The sequence below is a fragment of the Dermacentor silvarum genome, chromosome 3, assembly GCF_013339745.2.
Source record: "Dermacentor silvarum isolate Dsil-2018 chromosome 3, BIME_Dsil_1.4, whole genome shotgun sequence".
NCBI classification, from domain to species: Eukaryota; Metazoa; Arthropoda; class Arachnida; order Ixodida; family Ixodidae; genus Dermacentor; species Dermacentor silvarum.
In genome coordinates this window covers 52568215-52591629 of record NC_051156.1, presented here as the reverse complement: position 1 = coordinate 52591629, position 23415 = coordinate 52568215, and the positions used below count along the sequence as shown (strand labels likewise).

At 49.8% G+C, this 23415-nt stretch overlaps 1 protein-coding gene across 1 annotated transcript in view; it reads right to left on the bottom strand.

Annotated features, from left to right (window-relative positions):
• Positions 1-9548: 9548 nt before the first annotated feature.
• The window catches only part of LOC119445433 (phosphatidylinositol 4,5-bisphosphate 3-kinase catalytic subunit beta isoform), a 102730-nt gene continuing 88863 nt past the window's right edge, over positions 9549-23415 (bottom strand). Inside the window, exons 20-21 of the mRNA XM_037709718.2 lie at positions 16351-16496; positions 9549-10199 (exon numbers count right to left, since the gene is read on the bottom strand). Of these exons, the coding sequence (XP_037565646.1) occupies positions 9932-10199; positions 16351-16496 (414 nt within the window). The 3' untranslated portion in view covers positions 9549-9931. The remainder of the gene's footprint in view (positions 10200-16350; positions 16497-23415) is intronic.

Genomic DNA, 23415 nt, shown 5'->3' with positions numbered 1-23415 from the left:
CTGGCGCATAAGTAGGTGCTGCCCGTCGGAGAAAATTCAAAAAAAATGACACCAGTCTTGCAAACAGCCGCAGCACGTCTTTCGCTTGGCCTTCCAGGAAATCAGTAAGTGGAAGCAGTTCTAGGTCGTCACGCTGCTGCCGTGAAATGGTAAATCTGTCGACGACTCCCAAGGATGCAGCGCCTTTGTCTTTATCCTCAGTGACAAAGGGCTCGATTTGTGACTGAGAGAGGCAGTCGGCGTAAGTGTGCTTTTTCTCTGACTCGTATACCACGGTCATGTCGAACTCCTGACGATTGAGACTGAGGCTCCAGCGCGCCAATCGGCCAGATGAACCTTTTAAGTCAGCCAACAGAGAGTATGGTGGTTGCTGACGATGGTGAATGAGCAGCCATGCAAAAAAAATGTTGCAGTTTGGCCCGAAAGGCGAAGCATTAATTGCGATAGCAAATTCGTTGAGAGTTATAAGGAGTAGGGATAGTTGTTTTATCGGCTGCATAAACTTGGACGCAATCGCTTACTAACTGAATTAACGATCGTGGTGTCCGCGCACAAGCAAACATGAATAGATCCCACTCGATGACCACAGACAACCACTGTAAAAACGCTGGCGTGAGCAAGCGCGGCCGCCGCAGCGAGCGCAGGTTCGTGCAGTCTATCGCTTCGACGGAAACTGAGTGGCGAAAGCACAGCGCACACAAAGATCGCCCCCGTCTGGAGATCGCTTGCAAGATCTGTTGTGCATGACAGCCCGCACCGGCGCAGTGTACAAGTGCGCTCTTATTAGCAGAGCAGAAGCCGCTCCCCCCCACTCCCTCCGGTGCGGCCTTCCCGCTTTCCTCTTTTCGCGTGGGAGATCAAGTCGCCAGTTCCCCTTGCGCCCAGTCGCAATATACGCATTTAGCGCCGAAGCTAAACGTCGCCTCCCCTCCCTCCCTCCCATCCCCCCACGGCATTTCGCACGACCGGAGACTTCGTGTTTGCTCTCTGCCTTGCGCCCACTGTCCGTGAAAGTACGCGTCCCGCGCGCTCTTTCACTCGCACATACGGCTCGCGGCGACGATTTTATCGCCCTTAGACTTTATACGGAACCTCACGGCGACGACTACGACGGTGACGCCGACGGCAGAAATCCACTTGAAGTGTCCATATAATTTGTATCGCAATAATAGGGGCGAAATTTGATAAGAGCCCATATTACGGCGAGGAATTCCTTCTTCGTATTGGAGGAGTTTTCCTCAGTGCGCGAGAGAGTTCTGCTGTGTAGGCTATCACTTTTTCGGAGCTGTCTTGCTACTGGGCCACCACGGCAACCAGACCTACATTGCTCGCGCCCGTAGGAAGTGCTGTCGGGGCGTCCTGGTCGACGTGTGCAAGATATGGGGGCGTTTTCAGACGTTCTTGTAACTTGTGAATTGTCATTTGATCTCTTTAACCGCGTACAAAGGGGACACCCTCTCGTGTTAGTAGTGTCAACAATGAGGCAATAGATGCAAAGTGCGCAATAAATCGTCGGTAATAAGAGCACAGGCGCAAGAAGCGTCTCGCTGCCTTCTTGTCAGATGGTGTGGGGAACTTTGGGACAGCATCTGTTTTGTCTGCAGTATTAGACCGGACACCTTCGTTACTGAAGGCGTGGATTAGGAATTGGAGTTCTTTAAAGCCAAAATGACATTTTCTTGGCCAGCCGATCGTGTGGCTTGAACAGCCAGTTGCCGGTTTAAGTGCTCTTCAAATCTAGCTGAAAACACGATTACGTCGTCTAGGTACAGCAAGCACGTTTGCCACTTAAGACCTGAAAGACCATTAGGCGCTTACAAGTGGCTGGCGTTGAACACGAAGGGAAAGAGAGCACTTTAACTTAGTAAAGCGTGTTGGAGATCTCGAAGGTGGTTTTTGCTTGATCTCCCACATCCACATTGGCAAATACCCTCTGCGTAGGTCCATGGAGCGAAAATAAAGTGCGCGGTGCAATCGCCTATGCGTGCTAACGGATAGACGTATTTCTTTGTTACCTGATTTAACTTGCGGTAGTCAATACAGAAGCGCATGCTGCCGCATTTTTGCTTGACCAGCACCACGGGGGATGTCCAAGGACTCTTCAACGGTTATATTCCTTCATTGTCAAGCATTTACTTCTCCTACTTTTGTATTTGTTTACGTTCCTTCGTTGCCACACGGTAGGGGTTCTGTCGAAGTAGTTTCATGGCATCTTCCGTAATTATTCGATGCTTGGTCAGTTGTATTTGCTTGACCTTGGACGTGGACGAAACGCAATCTACAAACTGTTGTATAAATTTTAGTAGGTGCTGCCTCTCAAGCGGGCAACAGGGTAGGAGCTATTGTCGACAGACAATGTTGGCCGGGCCGCAGCGGTCGTTTCAATCAGTTCATGGTGCTGCACAATAAAACAGTCCTGTACTTGTCCTACGTCGTCACAGTACACTATTGCAGTTCCCTTCGAAATGCGGCGGCGTTCGTTGCTTAAGCTCGCAGGGAGTTCCTTATGCATGCCCCCGATTTAATGCCAGAATGCCCCTTGCAATCAAAATGCCTTGTGTGAGTAATAGTAGGCTGATGCCATTCCGCTATCGCATCACCATGGTAAGGCCTCTCACTAGAGACAGACACAAGGCAGCAAGTTCACGGCGGTATTCTTGCGTCGTCGACTAGCCGTAAACGCTCGCGCTGTATCTCATTGTTGGCGTCAAAATGTGGGCTCGCGCAAAATGCGATCACACTATCCGTGATGCTTATAACTGCACTATAATCCCAGAGCAAATCCATCCCCAAGATGAGTTCCTTGCAACACTTAGGGAGGATAACGAACATGGCAACCGAGCTGCAATCACGGATGTTGAGTCTGGCGGTACATTTACCCGTTGGCGTCATTAGCTAACCACCGGTACTTCTGAAGCCTGGCTCCGTCCATGCTGATCTCACCTTTCTGAGATGGTCATCCAGCTCTTGACGCATAATCGAGAATTCGGCCCCGGTGTCCACAAGCGCTGTCACGGGATGTCGGTCAGTAAAAATGTTTGGGTAGCGAAGAACAATTTCGTGGGGATTATTTTCTGTCGTCATATCGTCTTTTGCTGTGGTTGCGGGGGGAGGGGGTAGTCCGTAGGCGTTTCGGCAGTTGGCCATCTTCTCGCCGGAGGTCCCGGCCGTTTCCTTTCCCGACGAGGACTGAGGGAATGGCCCTTGACGAGGTAAGCGAAACTTTGGCGGCTGGGGGAAGAGTAACGTACTGGTGACGGAGACTGCAAGCGACGACTTGGCGACGCATCTTGGTTGCTCAAAACGTGATCCTTCTCCTGGGCACGACGGTCTTCAAAGCGCGGGGAAGCTGCAGGTGAAAAGCCTCCAAACGCGACTTCTCGATGAGTGCAGTAACGGGCAATGAGTCCCGGTTCCCCGAAGTAGAAGCAGAGTGGTCGACGGTCAGTAGCGCGCCACAAGTCAGTTCAGCGAGCTGGTGGCCGTCTCCCAGGCTCCCGCTGCCACGAGGGAGAGGTAATAGGTCGCGGATGGAAAGGCGTTGTCGGCGGTGGAAGTGCAGGACGATGAACTACATCGGCGTAGCCCAACGGCCGTGTTTCGGGGCACGGCACCGGCGATGAAAAGGCTTACGGCAGCTCCTGGCGCATGACTTCGGCAACAGAAACGACGGCTTACTCGATAGAAAGACCAGCCAGGGTTTGTAGCTCCTCAAATGTCACTTCACGAGTGTCGCGGCATCAGAAAATAAAGGGAAAAACGCACTAGTCCACAGGAATCTACATTCGTAGATATACTATTACACCTAAGAACGTTTGCTGGAACACTAACAAGAGTGGTCTGCTTGTTGTTGTTGTTGCCTCAAATCATGGCTCGTACCCACGAGAGGGATTGGCACACTGGATTGCTTGAAACGTACATCCAAGAAAATACGAAAAGGAGTAAAAAGCAAACATTCAACGCGAAGCATTAGGCAACTAAAGACAGCCCAAGTTTTGAGAGGGTTTAATCGTAAACTTGGAAAAAAAGAATAAAGCGTGCTATGGTCGATACCCTAGCAGCGCAATCTTCCGGGCGCTTCAATGAGTTTGTGAAGAGCAGTAATAATAGACCCATGGCTTGTGAGTAATTGACAGGCAACAAAGGACAAGATATTTGGTATTTTAAGTGCTAAATCCTGATTATCGGCCGAACTAAAAACGTTCTACTGTGTAGGGAGGAGAAGCGGCCGCAAGAAAGAAAGAAATAGTCAATAGTTTCTGCCTCGATACAAAAAGAGCAGAGGTGAGTTATTGATAAACCAGATCTATGAGGGTAAAACTTTAGGCGGGTAACTCTACAACGGAACCTTGATAACGTCAGATCGCATTGTCGTGAAAGGAATTTGCTCGTGTTCCACGGAAATACGAGTATTAATATCGAAAATCATCTGCGGGAAGAAGGGATGATTCATTACAATTTAGAAATAAAAGGTGTTGAAATTTAGCTCCTAATATAAAAGAGAATCAGGAAAAGCATTTAAAACTGGACCATTTAGTGACGACGATGCGAGCGAGTCAGCGGATTCATTTAAAAGGATTCTGCTATGACCAGGTACCCATACAAAGCGGACTTTAGACAAACAGTCAGCGGCAAATGTCGAAAATATACTTAGCATGTGTGACCGATTATTATAAGTTAAATGTGTACTGACCGAAAGCACATTTGAGGGGGTGGGTATTGACCAAGACGATATTAAAGGAGACTTTCAAGTATGCGCGCTGAAATAAGCTTTGCGTGTTTTGGATGAATATCACCGAAAAAAGTTTAACGTTCAAAAAAGTTGTTTCTGGAGAAACCAAGCACGGTAGACTAACTTGAAGTTTTGATAACAGCACCTGAACAAAAACAACATGTGGTTGTCGATAGTGCCGCCAACATGTTCTGAAAAAAGAAAATTCACCGCCCAAGCACTCCGTACAGATGGTTAACCAGCGAAGCTGAAACGTGCGGCCCCGGTGTTTAGCAGTGGGTTAATCCCGACGCTGTATTGAAGCGTTTCTCAGTTATTGGTTACATGTTTGTGTTTCTAGTGGAAAGCAAACACCAATGGCGGGCGGATGCTGCTAACCACGACGCCAAGCTAACTCGAGATATCGAACGCATGCGACAACGGCGAGCCGAGGAGGCGACGTTGCGGGCAGAGCGCGTGCTTGGGTACGACGCAGAGAACGACGTCACTAACGGCGATGCCAATGGCGTGCGCGCTTGGGTGTGACGTAGAGAATGACGAAACTGACGGCGCAGCCAATGGAGACCATTATCAAAACATGTGGCGAACGGTTTTCGTTTCCACTAGCAATATACAGCTCTCACTGCAGGAAATTATACAGGAGAAATGATGAAAACGGATTGCAAACGGGAGAGAGATGCATCGTGAAGCTCCAGGAAAGTCAGGACAGAAAGTTGCTCAAATCTGGACTCAAGCGGATTAATTCCAGCCTCCAGATGAACCACATTGTGAGCCACAAAATTCGGCATCCCGGGACAAAAACCCAGCGCTTGCCTTTCCACTAGTATTAAAGGTTTTAGCTTGTATGCTACCACGCGCTAGTCAATTCTTCTTCTTCTTCACTATGCTTTCTTTAAATGCCGATACCTCTTTTTATATTTATTGTCCTTGCCGCACGAAAGGGGCAGCAATATAGTAAAGATAACAGAGGAATTTCATGCTGCACTGTACAGTACGCATAGCAGCCACGCAACCACGATTGCTAGGAGTGACGATCAGAATACAGATGTTACACTCGTAACTAGCGAGCAGGTTAGAAGTGTTTTGCAATGCATGTCCCGAGGTAAATTATCAGGGCAACATGGAATATCAGCCGATTTAATCAAAAATGGGGAGGATAGAAAAGTTTGCAATCCGTTATTCGAGAAGACTCACGACTTCAAGTGTACCAGAGAGCTCAAAGAATGCCATTATACTAATCCATAAGAAGGGAGACGTTAAAGAATTCAAGAGTACAGAGGCTTATGAGGCATACGGCCGTGTAACAATCCGTTCTCAATCCTTGTGCAGGTGAGAAAAAAAATACAGAAAATGTATGACCCCTTGTGGCTTTTACTGCCATGCCCACGGTGCTTAGGTGTCCTATGTCGTGCCACACTGTTCTTGAGAAAATTACTGTGCCTAAGAAGAGACATCGAAACGAATACAGGACCTACCCAGCACCAAACCGCAAGTTAATTAAAAGAAATTGCCGCGGATCATCAAGGAAAAGCTGCTTGTTGATATAGACAAAAAACTAGATACTTTGACAAATCTCGAAGAAGAGGTTAGCTTACGTCAATAAGCTGTCAACATGAAGCGCGCATATGACACCTTAGAAATAAAATTTGACGACCTACAAAATTGGAGTAGGTGATCGAATTTGATTCTTGATGCCCTTCCAGAAATTGACGGACACACGAGTGAAAATGTTAAACAAACAGTGAACAAAACTATTGTTTAAGGCACTCTCGGCTTAAATTCGGCTACTATCTAACGCATACAACGTCTAACAAGAGCAGAACGGTGCATGAATAGGCCATTCATTTTAAGGCTACCATAAAGCACTGCACGGGCTCGGACTTACCCGAAAGCCCGAGCCCGTGCCCGTGCGGGTAGCCCAACGTAATAGCGGGCCCGGGCTGGAAAAATCGGCCCGTGCTGTGCTCTAGGCTACCAGATTTCAAGCAAGAATCAGCTATACCTAAAGGAGTGTACAACCTAAAGAGCAGAAAATTTTCAATCGGAGAAAATTTTCCCCCAAATCCATGGACATTAGAAGGAGGCAATGGAATAGCACCAATGCTTCGACAAATCTCGAAGAAGAGGTTAGCTTACGTCAATAAACTCTCAACACGCAGCGCGCATATGACACCTTAGAAATAAAATTCGACGACCTAGAAAATTGGAGTAGGCAATCGAATTTGATTCTTGATGCCCTTCCAGAAATTGACGGACACACGAGTGAAATTGTTAAACAAACAGTGAACAAAGCTGTTGTTCAAGACACTATTGGCTTAAATCCGGCTACTACCTAACGCATACAACGTCTAAGAGCAGAACGGTGCATGAATAGGCCATTAATTTTCGGGCTACCAGATTTGAAGCAAGAATCAGCCATACCTCAAAGAGTGTACAACCTAAATAGCAGAAAATTTTCAATCGGAGAATATTTTTCACCCAAATCCATGGACATTAGAAGCAAGCTATAGATTACCACCAAAAACAAACAAAAAAAACCGCGAGAAGAATCAGAAACTATCGCTAGCCTACGAAGGCAAGGCCGACAAAGCCCATCAAAAAAAAGGACGCGGCTCCACTCAGGCTGCAAGCTCGGTAAACTCGTCAAGACGTAAAATGCAAGCTCTAACCACATTAAATCTTAACCCGAGAAGCGTTCTAAACGAAATAGAGGCTCTGGAAAGTCTTCTACTCGACCACGATCCTTATAGAGGGGGGGGGGGGGGAGGTTACGGAAACATGGCCCCATGTTTGTTGGATGCATTTACCTAGGCCCAACTTCATGAAACACCACGCCTGCAGCTCTCGGGTCCTCCTTGTGGGAGCTTTCGTTCAATGTTCTGCAAAACATTCAACAAGGTAATTTCCAATACAATTAGGGCCACACTTTACTTTAGTCAAGCGAAAGAACAAGCTTGCTCCATGAACGCGTATTTTATAATGGATCACATCCATGTCACCAATACAGTAATTGAGAAATCAGCGGAGTATAGCCAACCTCTCCATACCGGGTGTTTCAGTGAACACTATAAAAATTTTTAAAGGTTGCATGCTTGTGGCAGAAAGCGGAATTCTAGTTCGTGAGCTGGCCTACTCGAAGAGGCGGACATTACTTGCATAAAATAGTGAAATGCATAATCGACAAATTAAAAAATCACTAATTAGGTTTTTTAACAAAACGTCGTTTTATGCATTGAAGCGCAACAGTAACTGGAACGACAGTGCATTTCTCCGCAAAGTTCGGGAATTAATTTCTTGAAAGTGCTGTCATCCTGAGAATTCATTCCAAGTGGATACGCTTTGCGAACTTCACGGCAACAGTTTGTAAATTGCAATTTGGGCTATTAGGTAATTAGTTAAAACTTAATTGGTTAATTTTTATCAATTAGTCGATTAGGCAGTACAATTTTTGGTGTAAGTAATTTCCAGCTGTTCGAGTAGACCAGCTCATGAACTAGAATTGTGCTATTTGCAACAGGCAAACTTGAAAATTTTTTCCAAATGTTCGCTGAAAGACCCGGTACAGCTTTCATAGATGGTAGTGAGAACCCGTGAAGCTGCTTATCGGCAGCTTTTTTTCTTTTCATTCCTCCATGTACACTGATACATGAATGAAATGATTGATTGATAGATGACGAAAACACATTTGATTTAGTAATTTAGTAGAAGTGGCAGCAGTGGTGGAGACACTGCATAGTCAAGAACATGAACCACACGTGAATATCTTAGCAAATATGTATAAAAAACTTTACAGCTACCTAAGCTCTCCATAAAAAAGCGGCAAATTACTTATCAAGAAATAGAGAAAGATTGTGTCTCCTTGCCTAACCCGGCAAGAGACAGCCTCTCCAATGCTATTCACTAAATGCTCAGAAGTATTCAAGCTATTAAACTAGGTAGTGTTAGGAGTGAGTACCAATGGCCAATATCTGAGCAACCTACGGTTTTATGACGATTATACCTTGCGTTTGCAACAAAGCATTCACGATCTCACTTGAAAAAGTGCAAGAGTAGGGTTGAAGACTAATGTGCAGCAGACAAAAGTAATGTTGAGGAGGCATAAGGAGAATTCGTGATTGACAGTCAGCCTCTAGAATTTGTGCAAGAGTGCAATTATCCAGACCAATTGCTCACATTAAACTCTAAACATGACAAGAAAATTTAGAGAAGAATAAAGGTAGATTGCACCGCATACGGCAGGCATTACCAAATCATGACCGGCAGCTTACCGCTAACCTCGAAAAGAAAAGTGCGCAATCGTTGCATTCCACGGGTATTCAAAATTGGAAGTTAACCTAGAAGCTTGAGAAGAAGTTAAGTACCACGCAACGAGCGAAGGAAAAAAAAAACATTAAGCGTAACATCAGGAGACAAGAGGACAGCTGTGTGTATTACAAAGGAAACGAAGATATTCAATATTCTAATTAACATTAAGAGGAAAAATGGAGTTGGGCCGGGCATTTATTGCATAGGGCGGGTAACCAGTCGTGTATTAGAGTTACAGAATGGGTGCCAAGAGAATAAAAGTGCAGATAGTCGAAAACGGCAGAGAATTAGGTGATGTGATGAAATCTGAAATTTTGCAAGCAGAAGATGGGGTTACCTGGGTCATAACGGGTCATTGGTAATTTCTGCGAGAGGCCTTCGCCCTGCAGTGGGCAGAAATATGCTGAAGATGATGATGACCTAAATTTCAACACACGGAGGGCAGAAGTGGGGCAACAGTGCGCGATCAGAGACTCTACCTTCGTTAAGGCGTTAACATGTGTACTCAAGAAATTCTCCGATGAAGCTTTATTCACAAAATGTGAAGGCATGCAACTTTTTCCTTACTCTCACTACTTTAGCTTTAGGAAATGATTTATCCTTGCTTTGCAATATTAATTTAATAAAACACTTTAACAACTTTTCCGCCAGGTAGAAAATGATTGCACATATGGCCTATGTGGAAATCTACTGTGGCGGGGTTAAGTAGCGGAAAACAAAGCATCTCAGATATCAACTTAAACTCCAAAAGGGTTTAATTTAGTCAAAAAATACTGCAGTAAAAACGCAGCCCATCATAGTCCTAAGATGGAACAACGAAGAAGGTTCACAAAGCTCTTGTGGTATTTGGCACATAGCGCGAGCACGGCACACGTGCGAGCAGAATCATGTGAGTCATTTGTTGTCCTTGCTGATATTGTGCGCGAACCAGTTGATGCTGGTGGTCCAACTGTTGCTGAGTGCCTCCTCGAACTTAGCGCGGAAGTGGGCCAGAGCGTCGGTTTCGGAGTAGTCCAAAACCAGGGCGTCGCGCAGGTAGTCCAGGTCTTTCTCGGAGGTCAGCTCGGGCATACCGGTGGTCAGCATCATGGCAAACAGGGAGATGATGAGCGACCCGTGTCGTCGCAGAATGATGAACGCCTCCTCGCACAACTGTTGGAACCTGCGACAGCATGTGAGGGGTAAGTTATTGTGCAAGGGACAGTCTTTGTACAAGCCTACCGTGCAATACCATAACCTCTGAAATCATCGGTTTTTGGGTGTCTTTGTTGACCGAGACCTCTCCTGGAGCCCTCAGGTTGCCCACTTGAAAAAGCAGCTCACATCTATGGTTCACGTTTTCAAATTCATCGCCGGTAAACCGTGGGGATCATCAGTGGGCTCCATGCTACAGTTGTACCGAGCACTTTTTATCGGCTTCCTACACTATAGCTCTCCCGTGCTTACTAAAACATGCAAATCAAATCTTCGAGCCCTTCAGAGTGTGCAAGCACAGGCATTACGTGTTTGCCTCGGCCTCCCGCGGAGCTCCTCAACAGCAGGGACAGTTATCAAGGCTCAAGACCATCCAATCCCGACTTACATGAACATCGACACGCTTAGGGCCCATATTCGCCACGTTTCACGGATGCAATTAAGCTCCCTTGCCTCCCTGCCGGAACGACGATCACAGGCGTCATTCTCCAACGTGGTCAGCATTCATCGTGCCTCATTACCATAGGGGTTCACACCCTTGACACGTTCACGCTCAGCGTTGTGATGTTTAAAACAACCTGAAGTGCGCCGTTACGTTCCAGTAATAAGAAAAAAGACGGACCTGCCTACCTTGGACTTGAAGCAAGCAGCTCTCGATTGCTTGCACACTTTCTACTCTGACTGAATCCACATATATACGGATGGCTCTTCCACTCAGACCAGCTCCACCGGCGCAGTGGTTATACCATTACGATCAATGAGCATCACATACAAGACTTCTCACGTGACATCATCGACCGCTTCGGAGCTTGTTGCCCTCCGAGGTGCCATTGATTTATATTCGGTGGGCAATATTATGTGATTCAAAGGCGGCCCTACAATGTCTTTTGTCAGCTCTTCGTCGCGGGTCCTGCGAACAACTCGTCTCGGAGATACGAGAAATGCACCACCATACGATCGCAAAAGGACATGACGTCATGTTTCAGTGGCTGCCGGGTCATTGCGGTACTTCCGGCAACATCGCCGACGAAGCTGCTAGGAAAGCACAGGAAGGAGCAAATCTTGTTTCTGTGCCTTTATCGAGGACTGACGCAGCCCAACACCTAAGCAAGCTAGCGCACAGTATGACATTGGAGAAGTGGCATACAACTGAATTCACCCAGCATCGGTTGCATTCTCTCGACCCATCTATGCAGCTGCGGCTTTTGCCTGGATTTCCGCGAAATGAGGAAACAATGCTGTGCCGCTTACGCTTGGGTGTTGCATTCACCAATGCTTACACGTGTTTGATTGGAATGGCTGATAGCGCCGAGTGTAATGCCTGCGGTGTCGATGAATATTGCAACACCTACTATGCTACTTCCCATCTTTTCAAAACGAAAGACATGACCTCTGCAACGTTCTCAATAGGCTAGATAGAAGACCGTTCACCTTGAGCAAGATCTTGGGACCATAGCCTCGAATATACCAGCTGCAAAAGGCCACAAAAGCGCTGCTGCGATTTTTGAAAACTACAGGACTGAGTGACCGTCTATGATCCGGACTGATTGATCAGTGATAGAACAGAGATCTGTTGCTACGTCGGCGATATCAACAGCGGACTTTCTATTCTTCTCTTAATCTCTCTCTCCCCTTTTCCCTTCCCCCAGTGTAGGGTAGCCAACCGGGCTCAGTCCTGGTTGACCTCCCTGCCTTTCATTAAATCATTTTCTCTCTCTCTCCTCTCTCTAAGATCAGCACGAAAACAATGTCCAAGGCAATGGGGTGTGAAGGCTACGATTGGATCGCTGCAATACATATCCTTCTAAGTCAATGTGCGCAGTAAAAAAAGTTGAAAAATATTCAGCTGCTTTTTTTGCTTAAGAACCGTTGTATTGAGCACTTGAAAGGCGACAACCTTTATGACTTTCTCAGCCGCAATATCGCTTTAAAATTTATAAATTTATATTCTGTGCACCCTAAAAGCCAAATATTGATAAACAAAGAAATGAAATTTCCACTGTAGATTTTGCAAAGTGTCGATGGCTCTTGCAAAGAATTTCAAGTATGTAGATTTCAAAATATCGTCGTTAGTGTATAAACATTGTCTCAAAATTATTGAAATGTTATATTCCCGTGCGACATTCCCGTGCGACAGATTGCTGGCACTTCAACTTCACACTCAAACGGTACAAATAATTGGACTAGAAACGCTTCGCTACTTAGCCACGACACCACGGCACTGGCATTCAATACAAATTTGAGTTAAATTTTTTGGTGTAGCACTACTATTGGAATTGTCTGGCTTGGAGATTAACCCATGGGCACCGGGACCACTGGTATTAGATGCCTGCGAAAAAACTACAAACGAAGCAGTGCAGGGTAACCGGGTTGGGTCTCTTTTAAACCTGGAAAGCGTAGATAGAAATTAGCTTTTAAGAAACGCTCAGGAACACCTACGATACGAAATTGACAGTTATACTGCAGAAACATCTGTACCTCAAAAGCGTGGACATGAAATAGAGGGATAGGTCAACACAGTTGGCAACCAAGTACAGGGTAATTGAAACAAGTAGGCAACCCCGAGTCGTAAAAATCGAAGTGAAACAGGAACGGTAAATTCGATGCACAGAACCGGGGAAAATTGCATAAAGACCGCAAGCAAGAAATCACAAGGAACATTTCGACGATGGCACAATATTTTAAAGGCTAGAGCTCGCTGCCTGAAGGAAATAGAAGTGAAAATGTCTACAACATGGCACGAAATGTGTTGCAGAAAAGTTCGAAGACAACTCAGCACATTGTGATGAAATGCCAAGATATTCACCAAGCGAAAAGAACAGAGAACGTCCCTGTTCCATAAGCGCCGAAGTTGAAAGCTGATGGTAGCAGTAATCAATCAAATCTTGTGATAAGCGAGAGACGTTCAAATCATTGGTTATGTAAAGCATGGAAGAGTTGGGAACAGGATCACCACAGGTGTAGGTAATTGCGAGATAACCAGAAATAATCGCAGTGCTACATTTCGATTTGATGACATAAAGTAACTCGCGTAAGCGAGGTGACTATTTCTGGCCTTCTCGATTTAAAGACGATGTCAGTAGAAATCATCACTATTATATGTACACTGTAGAATCTAAGTAGCGCACCGTGCACTCCAATCAATGCACTATGCCAGAAAACCATCTAATTTCGCGTCCAAAATGGAACAGCGGGTTTCGAGGGATGCCGTAGTACAGGCCTCCGGATTATTTTAACCACCTGGTGTTTAATGTGCACCGTAAGCACGACACATGAAAGTTCTTGCGCTGCGACTTTATTAGAATGAGGCAGCGGCGGCAGAAAATTGAATCAGAGACCTCATACTCGTAAGAAGAAAGTCAATGCCACCGAGCCACTGCGTCAAGTGCATTTGTTGCGAAGTATATTTCATAGAAGAATATGTTGGGCAAAGACGTTCAGATATGCTTCGCTTCAAGATTAGGTACCGGGAGGCGCATTTAAATTCGCACGCCCGTACAGCCGGTCGATTGCAGTGCGCCCGCGCGGCGCTAAAGGGAACTACAGATCTAGGTACTTGCTGGGAACGCGTCTCCGCGAACGCCCCTAGCTCTGTGAGACCCTGCGCCGTAGCGCCGCCGCTTCCCCAGCTTTTGCATGGCTTCCCGGAGCGCGCCGCGCTAATGGCCAGGCGGGCGCGTCGCCGTGGTCCGCCAGAATGATGCATTGAGTTAACGGTGTTTAAAACTGACTGGACACAATTTGTCACTTAGCTTGGATCTCAATTTCTTTCCCCTTTTAGTTTTATCATACGTTACCGCATACGGTAACGTGCGCACCATGTTTTACAAGCCGCGCCGGACCAAGCCTAAACATAGCGAGCAAGTGGCGTCGGCCACAGAGCCCACGCCGTGCATGTCCGCGTCTCGCGTGCGTTTTTCACCTTGGTAGGACCAAGGGACGAGTTAAATTTAATTCACCTTCTGCGACGTGGGGAAGTGGCAGCAAGTATGACAGTCCCTCTAACCGGAAGCATAACCTTGGGCTGAACTGAACTTGTGGCCGTACCCTTCGTACAGGCAGGCGAGTAATATTCTCAGGCCGAATGAGAAAAAAAATCAAATAACCGAAAATCAACAAACACAACTGAATATAAAGAGTGGCAGAAAAAAAACACTTCAGAAAAAGAATTCAAATAACCGAAAAAAAAAACTGAATATAAAGCGTGGCAGAAAAAAAACACTTCAGGTTGGTGGCGCCATCTAGTGACGTAGACTTTACTTAGAGGGGGCGCTGAGTTTTTATTGCTGTAACTAACTATATTCTACTTTTCTGCTGGTGTAAAGTGTCGACAGCGGTGCAATTTGCAAACAGTCCTATTTTTATATATTGCTTCGACAAACACACCTACGTAACAAAAAAAAAAAAAAGGTTTCACGTGTTGTTGGACAAAGCGTCACACGATGTCGCCACCAGCTTTGTGACTGGCGTCCACATTTGCCGTAACAGGCAATTCCGTAAAGAATAATACGTGTATAGACAAGCTAAAGCTTTCTAGTATCTGCCAAAATTAATATTTCGCACTCAGCACATAGTTCTTGCATTCTGCAAGGCCTGAATGTGAGCCATTATCATCATTATCAAGTTACCATACGCATCGAGCACACACGCAGCCCAAACGTATTCGGTCATCGCTGTACGTTACCGCACTTACCGTACCGTAACACGGCACTACTAAAACTAATTGACTAAACAGTTGTGACAGGCGTAGAGCAGCAATGTATTGTCGTCGTGCCTGTTTACTAATGGCAAGAAATTAGGCTCTAGCACTATGGCATAATCAGAGAATAAAAGTTAAAGTTCTCTCAGGTGTGACTCCGAGCTTGATGCTCTACCATTGGTCCACGATCGCATGCATACTTCCCTCCAACTTGATGATCAGCTAAATGTAATCACGTTTTAACACTTCGCCGGCGCACAAATGCCATCGTCGTTTTAACATTGACCATATGACACAAACGTAAGTCCGTACGGTTGTATACACTGTCGCTAATCGCGTCAAAATCCCGTGTTTCTCTAGTTAATGCGCGTTCAATACCTGCGCTAGAACTCAACAGTCGGCTCGCCACGGCCGCACTAGAGAACGATCGTCTTCTCAACGTGGTCGTCGTCGCGCTGTTTGCGCACGCACAGCTCCGTTCGCGCAAACGCGTTGTTCCACCTTGTATCGCTTCGTTTTATCTCACACAATGCAGGATAGACATCGATTCCCGCAGTGTGCGCACCACCTGCTCGCGGCGAGTTGCCGAGCCTGGGCGAGCGAAGGCGTCCCCACGGCTATGGCGGCGAGCGGGGACTAGGGGGCTCGACTATGCCACCATAGCTCGACGGAGATAGGTACGCGCGACCCCTAGGACCGAAAAGCACCTAGATGCGTAGTTTCCGTTGGTGCCGGGCGGGTGCGCTGCAGTCAACCGGCTGTATGGGCGCGCGAATGTAAATGCGCTACCGGGAGCCTATAAAGAGGCATGATAAATACCCAGAGAAAAGGCACTCTGGAAAGGAGGACAAGAGACGGATTACGGTTACCAGCGGTTCACAGCTGTGCAGGTTGAACCTGCACTTTGCCCTCAGAATTTCTCAGTCCGACGCGGGAATTGCTTCACGGCTCTGTGGAAAAAAATAGCATGGTCTCTGATACTAACATTCAAGACATGACATTGCCTGAGCCTTCTTTTTGTTGCAACAAGAGTCCTAGCATTTTGTTCAGTAGGAATAGCGCGTCGTACAGGTTTACGACACGCTATTTCTCAGTAGGGCAAACATTTTATTGATGCACATTTATTTTTATCACTGTTGCCTACTGAGTAAAATAGAGTCGCACGTTAAAGAACCCCAGGTGATCAAAATTAATCCGGAGCCCTCCACTACGGCGTGCCTCAAAATCAGGACTGGTTTTGGCACGTAAAACCCCAGAATCAATCACATCAAATAAAAAATTTAGTCGCAGAGGCCAACCTGAAATATTCTAAGCCAACATCAACAGAGTTTAAAGCAAGAAACACCACACTGCACCATGAATGACGACTGCATGTAACTTATGGTTGGGACATGACACAGCAACAGCCCACACGACGCACCTGTTAAACGCAGTACTCTTGTTTCGGCGTCCGTGTGTGATGACGTGCACAAAGTCATGTGTGAGCACAAACGGCACCCGTTCCCGCTTGATGCCGAACTTCTCCTTGAACTTGCCCAGGATGTGACCGTAGTCTATGTGGAACAGCTGCAAGAAAACAAGTCACGTTTAACTAGGTAATTCTGTGTCCCCGCTGATTCGCATCCAAAAGGGAATCGTTCGTTCGCCCAATAATTACAGGATACTGCAGCAGGCTATCGTTGCCATCGTTATCTACACCGGTGAAACTTCGCCTCAGGACCGATCACGGTGGACTGTTTACGTCACGATGATTTAGAAATCCTTACTACGAAGAAATATGAGGAAGTAACTAGGTTGCGCTTTTGTTGGGATTTGAGTACAACGTAAACTGTCACCGTGACACCTCCAAATATGCCTTCCGTTGAAACTAAGACCTAATTAATCCTAATATTCGTTCCATTCTCCTACGAGCCGCTCTTGTTTTCTTTCTGGTTCTCTTCATCTCTACTGTGTGCTGTTCTACGGAGCGGCGTGCTACCAGTTTCTCTGCTATTACATAGCGCTTACCTGAACACACAACAGGCTCTAATGTACTTGTTTAAGTAAACGCTCTTGTAGCATCCACAAGAAAACGGTAACTGCGGTGGTAATAATCACAGTATTTCATTTTACGACGCGCCTCCGCTGTATGCCTGCTGATTCCAATCGCCAAAGTTTTGCAGTTTGTGTGTGATAGCACGTCCAACCAGCTTCCATGCTAGGTGGGGTTTTTGCAAATGATTTTATTGCGATAACAATTATATGGACACTCCAAGAGCATTTCTGCCGTCGTCGTCGTCGCCGTGAGGTTCCGTATAAATCCAACGGCGATAAAATCGTCGCCGCGCGCCGTATGCTGTATGTGCGAGTGAAAGCACGCGAGGGACGCGCGCTTTCACAGAGAGGGAACGCACGGCGGAGAGCAAACGCCATGTCTTCCGTCATGCGAAAGGCCGTGGGAGGATGGGAGAGAGGGGAGGAGGGGAGGTGGCGCTTAGCTGCGGCACCAAATGCGTATCTTGCGACCGGGCGCCAGGGGAACTGGAATCTCGCAGGCGAACGGAGAAAAGCGGGAAGACCGCGCGAGAGGGAGGGGGCGCGGCTTCTGCGTTGCGAGCAACTGCGTACTTGTACTTTGCACGGCGGCGGGCGGTCGCACGCACTGTATCTTGAAAGCGATCTGTAACACGGCTCCTACCTTTGCATGCGCTGTGCTTTCGCCGCACAGTTTCCGTTGAAGCGATAGACCACACAAACCTTCGCTCGCTGCTGCTACCGCCGCACTTGCTCACGCCAGCGTTTTCACAGTGGTTGTCTGCAGTCATGGAGTGTGATCTATTCATGTTTGCTTGTGCGCTCTGACATCATGCTTGTTAATTTAGTTAGTAAGTGAATGTGTCCAAGTTTATGCAGCCGATAAAAATACTATCCTTACTCCGCATGGCTCTCTACTAGTAAATTTGCTATCGCAATTGATGCTTTGCTTTTCGGGGTAAATTGCGAACTTTTTCATCCTTCCTCTGGAAAATAGGGAAGCTTGCGAGGTCCATCTGCTTGAGCATGGTCAAGCGACACTAGTCGTAAGCAGTGGTGTGGGTCTGCTAGTGTTCGAGCAATAAATGAAATATACAACCACTTGGTCGCTGAAGGTTTCTTCTTCTTCTTTCTGGGTTTTACGTGCTAAAACCAATTCTGATTATGAGGCACGCCGTAATGGAGGGCTACGGAATAATTTTGACCACCTGTGGTTCTTTAACGTGCACTACAACGCAAGCACACGGATGCCTGCCGCGGAGACCTTAATGTCATGCTCAAAACAAACATGTATTATCCCATGGCCCAGGTGGCAGCCATGGACGCACGACGTTCTCATGTGTTTGCCTTCTCTAGCGCTCATTGTGCGGTACGTATGCTGCTTAGCTTCGGTAATCTGATGAGGACCGCTGAATTCTGCGGCTGAATTCAGCATACGTGGCGAGGGCCTTCTACAATGTGACATGTTGAGTAATGCACAATAGCTTTCTTATTATTGTGTGGCGGTAGTCCCTGCACATCATTTTTTTGTTTCTTTCTTTGTTTGTTTCTTTAGTTGTTGAATTTTTGTTCAGCACACTTGTGGGGATCGAGGTGCCTTCCCGCGCCTCGTCCCCCAGCTCGCGCGTGGCGCTTAGCTCGATCCCCGGGAACCGCCGCCGTAACGGCAACATGGCGGACACGGCTAGCGCGCCGGACTTACTTTCCCGCGCAAACCGTGCTTCTCCCCCCCCCCCCCCGGGATTGGACTTGCCCCGCGAGAACACGTCACCGGGACGCGCCCTGATTGGCCTCCCGCGCGGCGGCCCCCCCCCGGGCACCCTCTCCACCCGAGCTTTCGTCCGCTGAGCGCTTCCTCTGCCGCGGCAGAGGCTCACAGGCTCGCAACGAGGTGGTTACGTGAGACCTTTGTTCTCGCGACTCCTCGTTATCGCGCTTGGCGGACCGCTACCCGGTTAGCCCTAGCGCAGCGGGCGCGCGTACTCGATCGGTCTTGCGGCGAGCCTTGGCCCGTAAGCGCCGTGACTGTAGCACTGAGCTGTACCTTGGGTGAATAAACCCGTGTTTGTTGGCGATCTGACTCCGGAGCCTTCTCTGCGCCGTGTCGGAGAGTCGACGAACCCTGCCGTAGCGCCTTTGTGCGTTGCGGAGTGGAGGAGCGTCGTGCCCTTTCCTGACCGTCGCTCGTAGGGTAAGCCTTGTGCAAACCCATCTCCACATAACTGGCGCCCAACGTGGTTTCGGCATGGCATCAGAGCAGGCCCCTTCACGGCCCTCGTTCCTGCCTGACCCCCTGGCTGCGGACTTATCGTCCTTCGGAGCGAACGACACCGATAGCACGAGGTAGGTTCGCCTTCGCGACCCTATGCTTTCGGCCACCGGGAGCGATCCCTTCCTTGGAGCGCCCTAGGTGATGTCGACAGCTCGGATGTGTACGCTAGTCCTATATAGCCACGCCAGTTACGGGTTTTATCAACTGTTTGAGACGCGCGGGGAGCAGGTGCCTACTAGCCCCTCCGGCGTGCTGTCTCCGCTCGCTGGCCTTTGTCCCGAGCTCAGTTGTGCCCAACGTGCCGCATCGGAGCCACCCCGCTTAGATGCTCGCACGAATACGCTCGCCGGCCTCCCTTTGTCCCGAGCGTCGTTCGTCGCGCCATGTGCCGCATCGGAGCCACCCTGCTTAGATGCTCGCACGAATACGCTCGCCGGCCTCCCTTTGTCCCGAGAGTCGTTCGCTGCATCGGAGCCACCCTGCTTAGATGCTCGCACGAATACGCTCGCCGGCCTCCCTTTGTCCCGAGCGTCGTTCGTCGCGCCATGTGCCGCATCGGAGCCACCCTGCTTAGATGCTCGCACGAATACGCTCGCCGGCCTCCCTTTGTCCCGAGAGTCGTTCGCTGCGCCATGTGCCGCATCGGAGCCACCCTACTTAGATGCTCGCACGAATACGCTCGCCGGCCTCCCTTTGTCCCGAGCGTCGTTCACTGCGCCATGTGCCGCATCGGAGCCACCCTGCTTAGATGCGCGCACGCATACGCTCGCTGGCCCACCTTTGTCCCGAGCGCATTTCTCGGACGGAATACGCCGCGGTGCAGCCTTCCCGCTACGCCGTAGGCGCGAGCTCGCTCGCTGGCCTTCCTTTGTCCCGAGCGCAGTTCGGTGTCCCGTGCGCCGCAGCTGAGCCTCCCTGCCTCGCTGTTGGTGCAAATTGCTCGCTGGCCTCTCCTTGTCCCGAGCGCAGCTGGGAAGCAATGTCGAGCGCGAGCCACCCCGCTCAGCCGACAAAGTCGCCGCGTTTTCCGCCTACCGCTTGTCTCACGCGCATCCGAGCGACATTTTCGACGTGCGTGAGTCACCCCGCTCCGCTGTCGATCCGTCTGCCGGTCATGTGAGGCCTCATGCGCCTGTCGGAGCGGCAGCCCAGCTCTTCTCTTTGCCGTTTACTGGCCCCATTCGGTCGGTCGTGCATTGAGCGGACCACCTGTCCGTTGGTCCTTTTTGCTCTCCGGAAGTTGGCGTTAGCGTACGTGCCGTTTGCCGTGGAGACGTACAATCCGGCTTAAGCGCTTGTGCGAGCCATCGGGCCGCCTCGCGCGCTGGGCGTTGACATGGCAGTGGTACCTTGTTCTGCGCTACCGGAAAGGGAGTTCAAACGTGGTGGCGGACGCCTTGTCGCGAGCCCCCGTTTCGGCGTTTGATCCTTTGGTCCGCCACTCCCGTGAGCATTCGCACCAAGTAGAAGCCGGAGCCTCAGTCTCCAATGGCTCAAAAGGCGCGAACCTCATGCACTTAGTAGAGACCGGAGCCTGTGTCTCCAATGGCTCGAAAGGCGCGACCCCCGACGGCGAAGCGATCCTCGGATTGCCAGCCCCGGGAGAGGACGTTTACCTGGTGGATCCCGTTACCTCATCGGGTATTGTCTTCAGCAGGCAAGAGCTGCTAAAGGCTCAGCAGAGCGATCCATTTTGTAATAGCAATCGTTGACGGGCTCAAAGAGCCGAGCTCCCAAGAGGAGCGGGGCGGCAAAGCCGCCGGGCGCACCCGGACAGCTTGTATTGCTGTTGGCGCCGAGTGCCACGCAGCTTGTATTGTTGCGGGCACGTGGGATCCGTATCTGCTTAAGCAGAACGACCCGTTTTGTAAATAGAAATCGTTGACAGGCTCCAAGAGCCGAGCTCCCAAGAGGAGTGGGGCGGCAAAGCCGCCGGGCGTACCCGGACAGCTAGTATTGCTGCGGGCACGTTGGATACGTATCTGCTTGACGCCGATAAAGCTCTCCTGCGCTATATCCCATCTGAGGAGGCTCCTCAGGAGTCTTTCAAGGTGGTGATACCCCGCAGTCTAAGGAAAACCACCCTGAGCTATTTCCACGACTCGCGGGTGGCCGGACATGCGAGTGGCCTTAAGACTTTCCAAAAGTTGTGCCGCTCCGCTACCTGGCCAGGCATGAAGCGTGACACTCTTCACTACGCCCGCTCATGCCGCGTGTGCCAATGTGTGAAGCCTCGCGCGGGCAAACCCCCCGGGCTCATGCAGCCAATCGACAGCCAGCTACCCTGACAAGTCGGGACCCTTTTCCCAGAAGCCGGCGAGGCTACGTTTTTCTCCTGGCTGTCACAGATCACTTCACGAAATGGGTTGAACTTTTTCCCCTTCGGAAGTTAACGGCACGCGCAATCTGGGACAAGTTGACCGAGGTCTTTAACCGCTTTGGCTTTCCGGCGGAGCTGATAACGGACAACGCGTCCTACTTCACGGCCAAGATGTTCGTGGATGCGTGTGCTGCCTTTGGCATTAAGCACCGCAAGACAACCACGTATCACCCACAGGCCAACCCGACAGAACGGATTAACCGGAACCTCAAGCCCTTGCTCGCGGCCTTTGCCCAGCAACATAGGGATTGGGATGTCTGTCTTAACGAGATAGGCTTCTCCTTGCGGTCCACGGTGAACCGTTCGACTGGGTACACGCCCGCTTTCCTCAACTTCGGGAGAGAGCTGCCAAACCCCATGGACCGCGTTCTGCGGACCGGCAGCGGGGCGTGCGCCACGAAAGCCGGCCTTTCCGGCTACGCGGCGGAACTGCGCTCACGGATGGACGCGGCCCTTGACCTGGCCCGTTCCAACCTGGCAAAAGCGCGAGCTGGACAAAAAGCCCAGTACGACCGGTCACATAGGGACGTGCACTATGGTGTCGGCGATCTCGTCCTCAGACGCAACCATGTCTTGAGTGACGCCGCCAAAGGCATCTCTGCCTCCCTGTCGGCCAAATGGTTGGGCCCGTACCGAGTGGAGACCAAAATGTCCCCTCTGGTATACAAGCTGGCTGACTCCCAAGGGAGACCAGTCGGCGGTCCAGTTCACGTCTCGGACCTCAAACCTTTCGTTGCCCGTAGCAACGACTGGGGAGAGGGGGAGGCGGTCAACGAACCGCAGGCAAACCGTGATACGGCTGGCCCCAGGCCACGCCACCGGTACAACCTACGGAAACGCACCCTAGGCAGGTTTTCTCCCACCAGCTGGTAGCCGGACTTTATTCCCTACCACGCCGATGAACGGAGAGACACAGCTACGGTGCGAAGGCGCACGTTGAAGTGGTGACAGGCCCTTTTGGCCTAATATACCCTCTCGTGCTCACCCGCCTTCTGACGCGCCTAGTCAGCTTTCTCCCACTAGCAGGTAGCTGGACTTCATTCCCTACCATGCCGGTGAATGGAGAAATGTAGCTACGGTGCAAGGGCGCACATCGAAGCGGTGACAGGCCCATGTGGCCTAATATACCCTCTTATGTGTTGCCCAAGCCTCAGCCTGGCAAACGCCCCTTTTTGGGCTGTCAGCCAGGCGGGCAACTTCCTTGGCACGCCGGCTATGCCGGGGGGCGTTCCTGTCCTTCACCTTGCGTCGTCCAGTCTGCTCCCTGCGCCTGGCTCCACTGTGCCACCAGTCTTGCTGACCACGAAGCCGGCTGTCCCTGGTCTTACCATGTCAGCCTGTTGCCGACCTCAAGGCCTGCTGCTCCTGGTCCTTCCGCCATGAATGACTCCTGCCTCTGGGGGCCACGAACCCGTGCCAGCCTTGCCTCCTGCTGCCTAGGCTGCCGCTAATTGGGGCTGGTCCCCAATCAGGCGCTGACCTCTGGCCGAAGAGGGTCACTCCGGCTGCCGCTGCTGACCTGGCTGCCGGTTATCCCGGCCTGCTGTTCCTGCGCAATCCGGGGAGCCCAGTGACTTCTGTGGTGGCTGCTGCGCCAAAATGGCAGCCACGCCTCGCGCGTTCCTGGCTGCTCCAGTCCGGCGGACCTCGAGTGTTGCTGGCTGAACCATGGTGCTGCCCTGCCCCGTCCTGCCTGGGCTGCTGACTCTTCCACCTGGCAGGGGGTCCTTCCAGTGTGCGGAACTTTGGTGGCCAAGGCAAACCCCTGGCTCTGTGTCAAGAGAAGCGACGTCTTCACCTTTTGGACTGCTGTGGCCCCT